The 12,762-nt window shown below is 41.3% G+C and overlaps 1 protein-coding gene across 5 annotated transcripts in view; it reads left to right on the top strand.

The window, feature by feature from the left end:
* Nucleotides 1-12,762, top strand: part of LOC5565942 (segmentation protein cap'n'collar) — a 255,950-nt gene that overhangs the window by 62,618 nt on the left and 180,570 nt on the right. For 3 of the 5 annotated variants that reach the window (XM_021838213.1, XM_021838212.1, XM_021838211.1), the window contains exon 2: nt 6,527-8,008. The exons of the other annotated variants lie outside the window; for them this stretch is intronic. In XM_021838213.1, the coding sequence (XP_021693905.1) occupies nt 7,100-8,008 (909 nt within the window). In that variant the 5' untranslated portion in view covers nt 6,527-7,099. The remainder of the gene's footprint in view (nt 1-6,526; nt 8,009-12,762) is intronic. 5 annotated transcript variants of the gene reach the window in all.

Raw genomic sequence — 12,762 nt, 5'->3', positions numbered from 1 at the left:
TCAAACCGTTATTACTTTTGAACTCGTGATTGGAAAAATCTCGCAAAAATATATGTTAAAATTCAAGTTATATCTGACGTACTGCGAAAATTTCGTTCAAATCGGTCCACAAATAACTAAGATTCAAGCCTCCAAATTTGAAAAGTTGCAAATGTTTTGTCCAATATTGTAGCTCCATACCACAATGGGTTCAAACAACGCCCTAAAAAGGACACTATGAAACGAATGAACGTAAAGAGAGCACATAGCTCATTACCACAGCGGGTTAAGAATAACAGAATGTCCTGAAGATTCTGGCTTCTGAATTCAGTTTCACTTTATAAGTGTTTACCAAGTAGTTGAAATCGCAGTTGCGCAAAAAACTGGACAGTTACATATCAGGTGACAGGAAGTTCCATAATCGGAACAACTATCTCACACAAATAAGCCAGCACGCTGAATATTTGTCATGTGATAGTTGAGTCGGCTGTGGCCAGTCAACGCTCTGACCAAGAGACTGCAATTCTGCTTTGACAGATTTGTTAAATACTTCGCCATCCTTCAAAATTTACAATTTTGTTTAACGACACGGCTCTAATTCCAATATTGCTTGTGCTGAGTTGCCATCCAAGAATTTATCTAAAGCTTCAACCAGTACTTTGAAATTGGAATAGCTGGCTCAGGGCCAATGAAGTAATGCGATGCTCCATCGCGAGCTAGCTCATCAGCCAATTAATTTCCAGCGATGGAAGAATGGCCAGGTACCCATACAAGGTTTACGGAGTTGACTGAATTCATTTCCTCGATTTGTGTTCGGTATGCGATAAAAAGCTTCGACCTTGAGTTAGCCGAAGTATAAGCTTTTTTAGCAGCCTGACTATCTGGGCAGAAGTATATATTGAAGTGCTGATTACACTCCGCACAAAAGACCAAATTATTCCGTTTGAAAAACGGTGCAGTTTCTACCATGTGAGTAAAACTGATTCAGCCTTAGCTCACGAGTATATATACCTGCGCCAACTCTACCCTCAAGAAAGTAGCCATCAGTGTAACATACTATAATGTTTGATATACTTCTTTACAAATAGCCAACCCGTCCAGCCACCCGAAGGCGCCGCACGGAGGACTGTGCTTGAGGAGCACATCCATCCTCTGTCAGTATCAGATGGTGACTGAGACAAACTGACTATACCAGTATACTCTCTTCGAAGGCAGCTATCTTCAAACGAATCAGGAACACGGCAAAATGAACCACTGCAAGAGCAATGGACTATGGCTTATATGGACCTTGATTGAACTAACAGCAGAGCACTCTCCTACCTGCTCGGTATGAGAGTAAAGGAGTAGAAGAGAGTGAAAGTAGATGTAAATATAGATTATTTGAAAATAGATCTGTATCGGTAAAGTAGCTACAGATAACTATCATTCCGGCACAGTGGTGTCCACGAGCACAGAGTGTTTTTTCAAATAAAAAGGCAGCGAACTGGACTATCGAAATTCATACATTTTGCCTTATGAAAGATGGAACGATTATCGCAATACGAACGCTTTATGTATCGTTTAAGCATCACACCAGGCGTCGATAGGCGCGAGGTGTACGCACGAGCCTATCGATTGCAAGGTTCTTGGTACGATTCCAGGTTGCCGCGAAAACTATTTTTGTTTTCAAATTTCGGTTTCATAAGGTGAATTTATAAATTTCAACCCTATTACTTGTGGAGAATTTTCATAAGGGGTTCTTATGTTAATCGATATGGAAAAACAAATCTTAGAAGTATAAACGTGGAAATTCTAAAAAAAAACTTCTAGAGAAATTGATGGCTTACTGAATGTGACGCGAAATCTTTCGAGATTAGAAGTATCAAGTATGGCTTGAAAAATATGATGAATATTCTCAGGAGGCAGCAAGCTTATTAGTTTCACGATGCTATCGTTTCCAACTTTTACACAGTCCTATTTGCAGCTTCTTAAAAGCAATATTATACAACGGGTTTGAATGCGCAACAAAATGGCCATATCTTGCTTTCAAGTGCAATTTTTAACACTGTTCTCTATTGTGAGTCTAGTGTAATATTTTTTATATTCCCAGGAGAAATTCTTCAGCAACCTTTTTTAGAAGCTCCTCATTGGGTCAACTTGTTTGATGGAACTAAATTGTTCGAAAATATAATCCTATAACTAGCTCCAAGCTCCTATGATGTTATGGGGAACATTTTTAGATTGGCCATCCCAGGGTTTACTTATCTGATAGTCCCTTATAACCATGAACGTTCAACATGTGTGGACCTCCTTTGGATCAGAAATTAAGTTATTTCCAGAGGATTGATATTCATATCGTCTGATCGAATGGGGATTTGAATTTGTTCAATTTTTTGGTAGTTTTATTATAGCATGATCAATGTCTTCAGTTTTATAAGTGAAACTTCCATGAGTCGATGTTCTATGACTCGATATTGCCTCATGAAACCATACTAAAACCAAAAATTCATGTTTACATGGTACAGTGCATTGAACTGTATGTTTCATGATTTATGATGACCTCAATAAATCCCATTTAATTTCATAAGTCTCCTATTAAACCATTCACTAAACTTTTCATTCTTGAGACATTGTTGCGACAATTTGGAGCAGCACCGAATAAATCTGGTTCAATTTTGAAGCTGGTTCAGAAATAACAGAAACCCAGAGAAAACCAACTGGGATCTCTATCGTTTTCATTTAACGAACAAGAATTCGTATAACGGTGAACAGTTTACGACTGTTTCACGACTGAAAAATGCATCTTTTGGGATCATTGACCAAATGATCTCATTCTACCATGCTAGCTGTCCTATCCAACAAAGGCCATCTAACAGGGATGTGTCGTGTTGGAATGACAAGCTGGCAGGATTGAGGAAGAAATCCAGGCGATTGTTCAATAGAGCAATTTTAGATTGGGTTGAATACAAAAAAAAAGCCCTAACAGAATACAACATAGTACTAAGTAACGCCAAACGTAATGACTGAAGGCGAGTCTGTGAAAACATCAACAACGCTCCCGCTGCTGCAATGCTTTACGAAATCCTTTCAAAAGACCAAAACGATCCAGGCAGCCTTGAAAAAATGGAGGCGGAAGTTTTACTGTTGACTCTTCGGAAACATTGGAAGTAATGATGAGAACTCTTTTCCCTGAATCGATCTCATATTCGGATGAAAAAAAATGTCTTAGATGTGGCAAGACATGTATGGTCGATATATATCTATCACAGCTTTTCAGCCTTTCAAATCTGCTAGGAAAGATGACATTTTTCCAGCCTTACTCTAACAAGGAAGAAAGACGAGTTGTCCGCTCTTAACCGAAGTATTCAAAGATAGTGTTGCGCTTTTATACATTCCAAGACCGTGGCGAAAGGTTCGACTTGTTTTCATTCCAAAAGCTGGAAGAATGGATAAAACAACTCTCAAAGCCTTTAGACCTATAAGCCTTTCCTCTGTTCATTTGAAGACAATGAAAAAAAAATTGATGGCCTGATCGAGTCAACAAGTTTAATGAAAAGCCTCTTTGTAAATGTCAATTTGCGTATCACTCAGGTTAATCTACCATTTACGGCGCTGCAGTCGCTGGTAAATGAAATCGAGAAATCACTCCAAGCCAAAGAAATAGCCCTGGTTGCTTTTCTCGATTCGATAAAGCATCCTATAGCTGTATGAGTTCAGCCATGGATGTAGATAAAAGTAGGTATTATCGAATGGGGTATGGCTATGCTTAAAGATCGGACAATTTCTTGTGTTCTAGAAGTGCGCAAACATCTATAAGTTCTACTAAGGGATGTTGAATTTTCTCTCTAGAAGAATTTAACTGTATTTGAATGTTCCAAAAATTGTTAATATTAGTGTTGATCTCCCAGTCGGGTATCTTCTTTTTCGTGTTAATAGCACAATAGTAGTTTTCTAAAGGTTTATGCGTAACGATCAAAATCAATGTTCCCAATGGTTACGTCTCAAAAAGGGTGTAACTAAAAATTTTGTCGATGCTCTCCTTCAAAATTCCGCTCAGTTATTAGTTATTAACCCTCTAATACCCAAATTTTTATTTTCGATTTAAGTATTATTTTTCGTTAAGGTACCGTGGGGCAAGTGGGTAATGGAAATGGCATAGTTGAGATTCTTCAAATTCTAGAAACTTTAAATTGAAATAAATGAGGTCGTGTATATTTTTTAGCTTGACTCCCACCAACTATAAGCAGCATGCTGAAATTGATTTTTATGAAAAATTGAAGAAAAAAATACAGAAAATGTTTTTGAAAAATGTCTTCTTACTTTTCACTTACCCCAAAAGTGGGGCAAGTGAAAAGTTTACCGTTTTGAACAATAAATTCAAAAACAAACAGTTATATCCACGATTTCTATTAACTTTAACATTTGTTTAGACTTCCCAATGAACAATAACATAAGTAACATGTAAACAAAGAAAATGTTATTCTTTTCACTTTAATTTTCTTCTCTTCAGTTATGTTAGTGGCAATGATTCGACAACATTATAACTGCAACATTTCCAATGTTAGTTCTTACATTATAGGATAGCAATTGCATTTCTGCTCTGTAGAATTTCCACCGCTCGTTATTTGTTTTTGAGAAAGTCGAATATAACGTCGGATAACTCTTCGGGAAAAATCAAACGGAATCCTTAAATAACGTATATAGAATCTTTTTTCCTACACCCCATTTTTATGTTTTGAACTAGCTTTACATAGACATTCCACGAGATTTCCGTGTGTTCTCTAATATTGCAACATTTCAGTCAACGTCTTCCTTTCAATTGGCTGCCCGAAGAAGACATATTATTATTGTAATGTTTGGCAACGTCTTTTAGAGAAGTTCCATGATTTCTAATAGCATTTAACGCTTGAGTATAGTGTTTCTTGAATTATCAGCACGTTATGTTTTTCTATTATAATTGCGAACCATGTTTACTTATGGCTACTTAAAGAGAAAACACAAATTCAATCTCTAATGATAAACTTTTCACTTGCCCCACCTGATAAAAAATTGACGGTTTTTAAATTTAGTTATTTTTAGGTCTACGTCAAATTAATTCTAAAACTTTTTTTATTGCAGTTTGAAACTGTCACAGAGGACAACTAAGAAGTGGTACAGGAAATTATTTTCCGCAACTTTTTTCCACTGACAATATTAAAATAAGATTGTACGCCGCCAATTTGTTACGGAGTAACAGTTGGCAGGTTAACAATTTTTCGCTCTATTATGCAATAATGGCTGAAAAATCTCAGAAATCTCTTACCTATCGTAATGTTCTCAATGGCCTCAAAGGTTTGCGCATGAGTTCAAAACGTTATTTCACATATTCAGTAAAATATATCGATTGTGTTCACGTACCCCATTTACCCACTTGCCCCGCGGTACCTTATCTAAAATCGTTCTAAACACGTTTTGGGCATTTATTTATTTTTATTCGCAAATTTTTAAATTTTGGGGGCCCAGATAGCCGTAGCGGTAAACGCGCAGCTATTCAGCAAGACCAAGCTGAGGGTCGTGGGTTCGAATCCCACCGGTAAAGGATCTTTTCGGATTGGAAATTTTCTCGACTTCCCAGGGCATTGAGTATCTTCGTACCTGCCACACGATATACACATGCAAAAATGGTCATTGGCATAGTTGGCATAGCTCTCAGTTAATAACTGTGGAAGTGCTCATAAAGAACACTAAGCTGAGAACCAGGCTCTGTCCCAGTGGGGACGTAACGCCAGAAAGAAGAAGAATTTTTATTTTTGAACATCCCTAGCTTTTTTAATTTTTTCTTGAAGCCTTTTCTAGTTGTTGATTTTTGACAATAACAAAATTTTTAATTGTTACGGTATTTTTAAAAATATTAAATTTTTAATTTTTTTTTCGGAGCGTATTTTATTTTTCGTGTAACTAACGGAAAAACAGGTTTGGAATGATTTTAATACCACCAGGCTCTTCGTTTGTGATAGGTTAATCGTAGAAAAATATAAAAGGTACGATTTTTTATATTACACGTTAAATGAAGCCCAGGCATTTGTAGGTTATATAAGAATGCAATTTTTCAAACAATTTCTAAAAATACAAAAAAGTTTCAAAAGTCATAAAAAACTTTTCTTATATGCGTGTTGAGAGTCAAGGTATAAGCCAAAAATAAAATCATTTTGATTTCCGAGCTACGAAAAAATACACAAAATTCCAAAGTATACCCCGTCTAAAGGCGGGGTTGGGTATTAGAGGGTTAACTAAACAAACCAACTTCCAACCATGTTTTGATAGTATATTTCTTCTGATAATTGCGCTGACTATTACCATTGAAATTGTAGACTTAAACCATAAAAACAAGTCCTGCGATTTGTTTTAATCTTTGCCCAGGCATGCATCTCAGCCATAGAAAACGAGGGCGGTGAGCACAGATTTGATATGATTTTTTTTCTGATAATAACGGGGTTTGGGGAGCACCGTGGGCGCGAGAGCCTCGAACCTTCATCACTCGAGTCGAGTCGAGTCCGAGTTGACCATAAAAGTACACCTTCAACTTCAGAAAGCACACGACATCGCCGGCAAGTCCGCGCGGTGATGAAACCCCCCGGAGAACGGTGCTGCAACTAAAGACACTATGTGCAAATACGGAGAACGAAATTGAGGACAGTCAGTGGCAGTGCAAAATTCGATGTTTATTGAACTGAGCGGTTTAAAGTTTACCACTGAATATCGATCATCAGCAGAATTGAAGAATCAACATCAACTGTTATGGAAGCAATTAGGGACTGACTGAGGCCACCTAGAGTGCCTTCAACCGAGATCTGATGAAACCGAGAAGCAACAACACAGTACTCACACCTGTCGTCGTCGCCTTCGTTTCACTATCAATGTGAAGTGCTGTGCGCAGTAATAATGCGAAAAAAGACTGATTCATCATACCCTTAGAGTGTAATTTGCAACCAGTTTTTGTGTTTCTGTTATCATATAAGTACACCCTCCCGCTCTCGCCTCGTTATTTCAATGATCTCAGAGACTGTATTTAGTGCTCACGCGTGAAATTTGTTTTTATTTCGTCGAGAAGAGTGAATTTTTATTTTTGAAATCTCCCAACATCGAATAAACGCAACGCAAAATGATCTCCGGCAAAAAGAACTACGTCGAACAGCTGCTCCACCTTGCACTGACGCTGAGTCTGCTGCGGGTGGATCCGGAAAACTACCTGGACCTACAATGGGAGACGCGTCTGGCTGGAACCGGCGTCGGCGGCTGGCAGCTGGAACTGCGAGCCGCGCCCCTCACCGACCAAACCTACGTCAACCGGAAGGCCCTTCCCTCCATAATCGAAGATCTGGCCCGGTTCGACACGCAGTACAATGTCCCAACGCACTTCGACCTGCAGGCCTACCTGCTCAACATACAAAACTCCAACTCAACCAATCAAACCTCCACGACCAGGGCTTCCTCTCCGGCCCCGGTCTCAACCCAGGAGCCCCCCAACTCCACCTCCTCTGTCACCATCGATCTCCCCTCGTTCGAATCCTTCGACACCGAGGACATCTTCCTGAACCCGGACCCCTTCGCCGATAGCACCTCCGTTCTCGAGCAGAACATGGCTGACCTCAACGATTTCGGCGAAGCTCCCATCAACACCTACGCCCTCGATGCAATCCCGCTGAAAAACGAACCTCCGCCCATGTTTGAAGATCTTATCCGGTTGCCCTTCGAGCCGAACTTCTTTCAGCAGCACGTTCTCGAACCGGAACTGAACGAACCCAAACTGGAAGAACAACTGGAGGAAGCCGGCAGCAGCTCGCACGAATGTTGCCAGTCGTGCGATGCTCGCTCCAAACAGATCAAGGTCAAGGAGGAACCCCTCGGGGAACAAGAGGCCGGTTCCGCAGAAGGTGCCGTGGCCAACAACGCGGTCGTCGTCAAGCAGGAACCTCAGGAAGAATTCTTCCAGATCAAGAAGGAAGAGTTGGATTTGAACGATGATTCCGACGCAGAGGTGCCCCCCGTGACGGCCGAACTAACCCAAGAGGTAAGTTTCCTATTGAGCTCAGAAAAAAACGTGAATCCACACACTGATAACGGGCGAAAGCCCAAGCCGCATCGTCAAAACAAAAACATTATGATACAGTACATTATCAAGATCGGCGTGTCGGCAGAGCGACCGCCACTCTTTCACTTTCACGTGCTAATTTTGCTGAGCGGTTTATTCGTGGAAAGTAGGGCCCAAAATTTGAGGCGCTTACTCAGGTTTACTATCTCGTCCAGCCGAAGCCACAAGCCAGCCAAGAGTAGGTAGATGGTTGTGTTGGTGCGGTCATTAACACATTCAACCATCGTATCCATCGTCGGAACGGTTCACTGCGCCACACGCACCGGTGGGTTTGTGAGCTGTTTATTATGCTTTTCTTGTGGAGTTAAGTCGAGACGCGGCCGGCCCGACTGGTTTCCCCTCAAGTAGCCCACAATATTGGCAAGTGGTTGATTTCGCCAAATTTCCGTGCGTTTACGCATCTGTCGAAATCGGTACGCGCTTCTGTCTGGGATCATTGTATATACGTAATTGAAGAGCATGATGAATCTATGATGAGCCATTTCCGATTTTTGGGTTTCAATAGCTTGAACGGCGCTAAGCATAAGCTATACAAAATTTAAATCAAAATGTTTTTTTTATTTATTCCAAAACAAATTTAAATTCTCTAGGAATTCCGAGATGGGATTCTCTCAGAATCTTGATATGGAATTATCTCCGAAAAAGGGATTATTTCAGAATGCAGAGAAGGGATTTGAATCCCGAGAAACAATTCTCTCCGAATCCCGGAAAGAGATTGTCTCAGCATCCCAAAAAGAATTCTCTCAGAATCTCGAGAAGCTCTTATTTCAAAATCCCGAGAAGGGATTGTCTCAGAATCCCGAGAAAGGACTCTCACAGAATCACGAAAAGGGTTTCTCTCAGAATCCCAAGATGGGATTCTCTCAGAATCCCGGGAAGGGATTTACTTAGAATCCCGAGAAGGGATTCTCTCAGAATTCCGAGAAGAGTTTTTCTCAGAATCCCGAGAAAGGATTCTCTCAGCATCTCGAGAAGAGATTCTCTCAGAATCCCGAGAAGGGATTCTCCCAGAATCTCGAAAAAGGATTCTCTCAGAATCCCGAGAAAGGATTCTCTCAGAATCTTAAGAAGAGATTCTCTCATAATCCCGAGAAAGGGTTTTCTCAGAATAACGAAAAGGAGTTCTATCAGAATCACGAGAAAGTAATTCTGTCAGAATCCCGAGAAGGGATTCTCTCAGATTCCCGAGAAGGGATTCTGTCAGATTCCCGAAAAACGATTCTCTCAGAATCCCGAGAAGGGATTCTCTCAGAATCCCGAGAAGGGATTCTCTCAGAATCACGACAAGGGATTCTCTCAGAATCACGACAAGGGATTCTCTCAGAATCACGACAAGGGATTCTCTCAGAATCACGACAAGGGATTCTCTCAGAATCCCGAGAAGGGATTCTCTCAGAATCACGACAAGGGATTCTCTCAGAATCCCGAGATGGGATTCTCTCAGAATTCCGAGAAGGGATTCTCCCCGAATCCCGAGATGGGATTCTCCCCGAATTCCGAGAAGGGATTCTCCCCGAATCCCGAGAAGGGATTCTCCCCGAATCCCGAGAAGGTATTTTCCCAGAATCCCGAGATGGGATTCTCCCCGAATCCCGAGAAGGGATTCTCTCAGAATCCCGAGAGGGGATTCTCTCAGAATCCCGAGATGGTATTCTCTCAGAATCCCGAGATGGGATTCTCTCAGAATCCCGAGATTTGATTCTCTCAGAATCTAGAGAAGAGGTTCTCTCAGAATCCAGAGAGGGATTCTCTCAGAATCCCGAGAAGGGATTCTCTCAGAATCCGGAGAAGAGATTCTCTCAGAATCCCGTGAAGGGATGCTCTCAGAATCACTAGAAGGGATTCTCTCAGAATCACGAGAGGGGATTCTCTCAGAATCACAAGAGGGGATTCTCTCAGAATCCCGAGAAGGAATTCTCTCAGAATCACGAAAGGGTATCCTCTCAGAATCACGAGATGGGATTGTTTCAGAATCCCAAGAAAGGATTCTTACAGAATCCCGAGAAAGGATTCTTACAGAATTCCGAGATGGGATTCTCTCAGAATCCCGAGAAGGAATTGTATCAGAATCCCGTGAAGGGATTCTCTCAGAATCCCGAGAGGGATTTCTCTCAGAATCCCGAGAGGGATTTCTCTCAGAATCCCGAGAGAGATTTCTCTCAGGATCCCGAGAGGGGATTCTCTCAGACGCCCGAAAGGGGATTCTCTCAGAATCCCGAGAGGGGATTCCCTCAGAATCCCGAGAGGGGATTCTCTCAGAATCCCGAGAGGGGATTCTCTCAGAATCCCGAGAGGGGATTCTCTCAGAATCCCTAGAGGGAATTCTCTCAGAATCCCTAGAGGGGATTCTCTCAGAATCCCTAGAGGGGATTCTCTCAGAATCCCGAGAGGGGATTCTCTCAGTATCCCGAGAGGGGATTCTCTCAGAATCCCGAGAAAGGATTCTTTCAGAAGCCCGAGAAGGGACTCTTTCAGAATACCGAGAGGAGATTCTCTCAGAATCCCGAGAGGGAATTCTCTCAGAATCCCGAGAAAGGATTCTTTCAGAAGCCCGAGAAGGGACTCTTTCAGAATCCCGAGATGGGATTCTTTCAGAAGCCTGAGAAGAGACTTTTTCAGAATCCCGAGATGGGATTGTTACAGAATCCCGAGACGGGATTCTCTCAGAATTCTGAGAAGAGAATCTCTCCAAATTCCGAGATTGGATTCTCTCACAATCCCGAGAAGGAATTCTTTCAAAATCCCGGGAATGGATTCTCTCAGAATCCTGAGAAGGGATTCTCTCAGAATCACGAGAAGAAATTCTCTCAAAACCCCGAGAAGGAATTCTCTCAAAGCCCCGAGAAGGGATTATCTCAGAATCCCGAGAAAGGATTCACGCAGAATCCCGAGAAGGGATTTTCTCAGAATCCTGAGAAGGAATTCTCTCAAAAACCAGGAAGGGATTCTCTCAAAATCCCGAGAAAGGGTTCTCTCAAAATCCCGAGAAAGGATTCTCTCAGAATCTCGAAAGGGGACCTATCTAAATTCTCTTTGTTTACTTTCTCTTTAATCATTAACTAACCACATTAAACACCTCTCTTGCGTTTTTGTATGAAACGCTAGCCTAAGACATTATCTTTCGTTCTATAGTAAAAAACTTTCCAAATACCTTTAGTATTGCACCGTTATAATCAAAAGAGATGGAGAGAGGAGAGAATTTCATGGCTACATTGGTTATTTTGAAAAGTTACGCGAGAATCAATTCACGCAGATAAGCCTTAATGAGAAATTATTTTCAAAAAATAGTAGTAGTCTAAGAGCAAGTCTATTATTGGAAATTCACTTTGAATCTGCTTTAACTTCCAAACACGTTGCCCCTGATCTTATTCCATATTGAAATAGATCAGCTCATTCAAAAAAGAACCTTCATAATATTCTGGAAGTTCTTTGGTTTCTTATTTCATGACACGGTGGAGGCCGCTCGTATGAAATACGACGAAACCTAGCATTCCATCCTTCCAAAACAAAAAGAACTCCTCACCGAACCGAAAGGATGTCCGTTCGACCTGGATTCCACGTATCCTAAAAATAATAACTACGCGCGGTAAAGCATTTTAATTGACATCGACCTTCTTTTTCGCCATATGTGTGCATTGGGCTGCGTAAGAGTGGTTGCGGCAGCGCGCGGTGAGCTCCGACCTGACTGCATTTCATCGGCCGCCTCTCGCGCTACGAGCGCGCAATGAATGTAAATATAAGTGCATTTTAGAACCGGATAGCTCGTCGCCGTCGGGGTCCAAATAGCCGTAGCGGTAAACGCGCAGCTATTCAGCAAGACCAAGCTGAGGGTCGTGGGTTCGAATCCCACCGGTCGAGGATCTTTTCGGTTGGAAATTTTCTCGACTTCCCAGGGCATAGAGTATCTTCGTACCTGCCACACGATATATGCATGCAAAAATGGTCATTGGCATAGTAAGCTCTCAGTTAATAACTGTGGAAGTGCTCATAAGAACACTAAGCTGAAAAGCAGGCTCTGTCCCAGTGGGGACGTAACGCCAGAAAAGAAGAAGAAGCTCGTCGCCGTCGTGCGAAATTCTCTTTGTCCAAAATAAAAAGAACACGCAAAACCGCCGGACGAAAATGACAACCGTGTCGTCCGTCATTGCACCTCTTATTTGGTGAGCCGTTTCGCGGGGTAAAAATTGAAAAGGAAAACAACAACGAAACTTTGAAACCAAGCTGATCTCATCTGTCTGTGTTGCAACTCCTGTTGCTGCTGCTGTTGCATTAACAGATGTTTCGTGAGGTATGAATCGAGATGCATCATCGCCAGTACGGTGCTCAGTGGTCTCAGTTGAAATTCATCGAAATTGAATGTAACCCAATGTAATAACTAAATAATGGAATTAAAGGCGTAGTCCTACGTCAAAATTTTCAAATCTTGTTTCATCTGCTAGATTTTTTTAAATTTCTGCTTTATTATTTCAATTTCAACCATTATTTACCTTCATTACTTGTATCCAGGTGTTCTGTGTTAAACAACACTATTATCCCAGTAAAACCAAATTAGGCTATTATTTTTATAACATATTACACTTAATTTGCCGTAGCAATTCAGAATTTTGACAGGAGAACTGAATTCACCTACTTATATAAACATAACCTAACTTATCATAGCAATAAAAGATTGC

Source organism: Aedes aegypti, chromosome 1 (genome assembly GCF_002204515.2).
Source record: "Aedes aegypti strain LVP_AGWG chromosome 1, AaegL5.0 Primary Assembly, whole genome shotgun sequence".
In the NCBI taxonomy this organism is placed as follows: domain Eukaryota; kingdom Metazoa; phylum Arthropoda; class Insecta; order Diptera; family Culicidae; genus Aedes; species Aedes aegypti.
The sequence above is the reverse complement of the archived record's forward strand: the minus strand, read 5'-3'. Positions and strand labels throughout refer to the sequence as shown.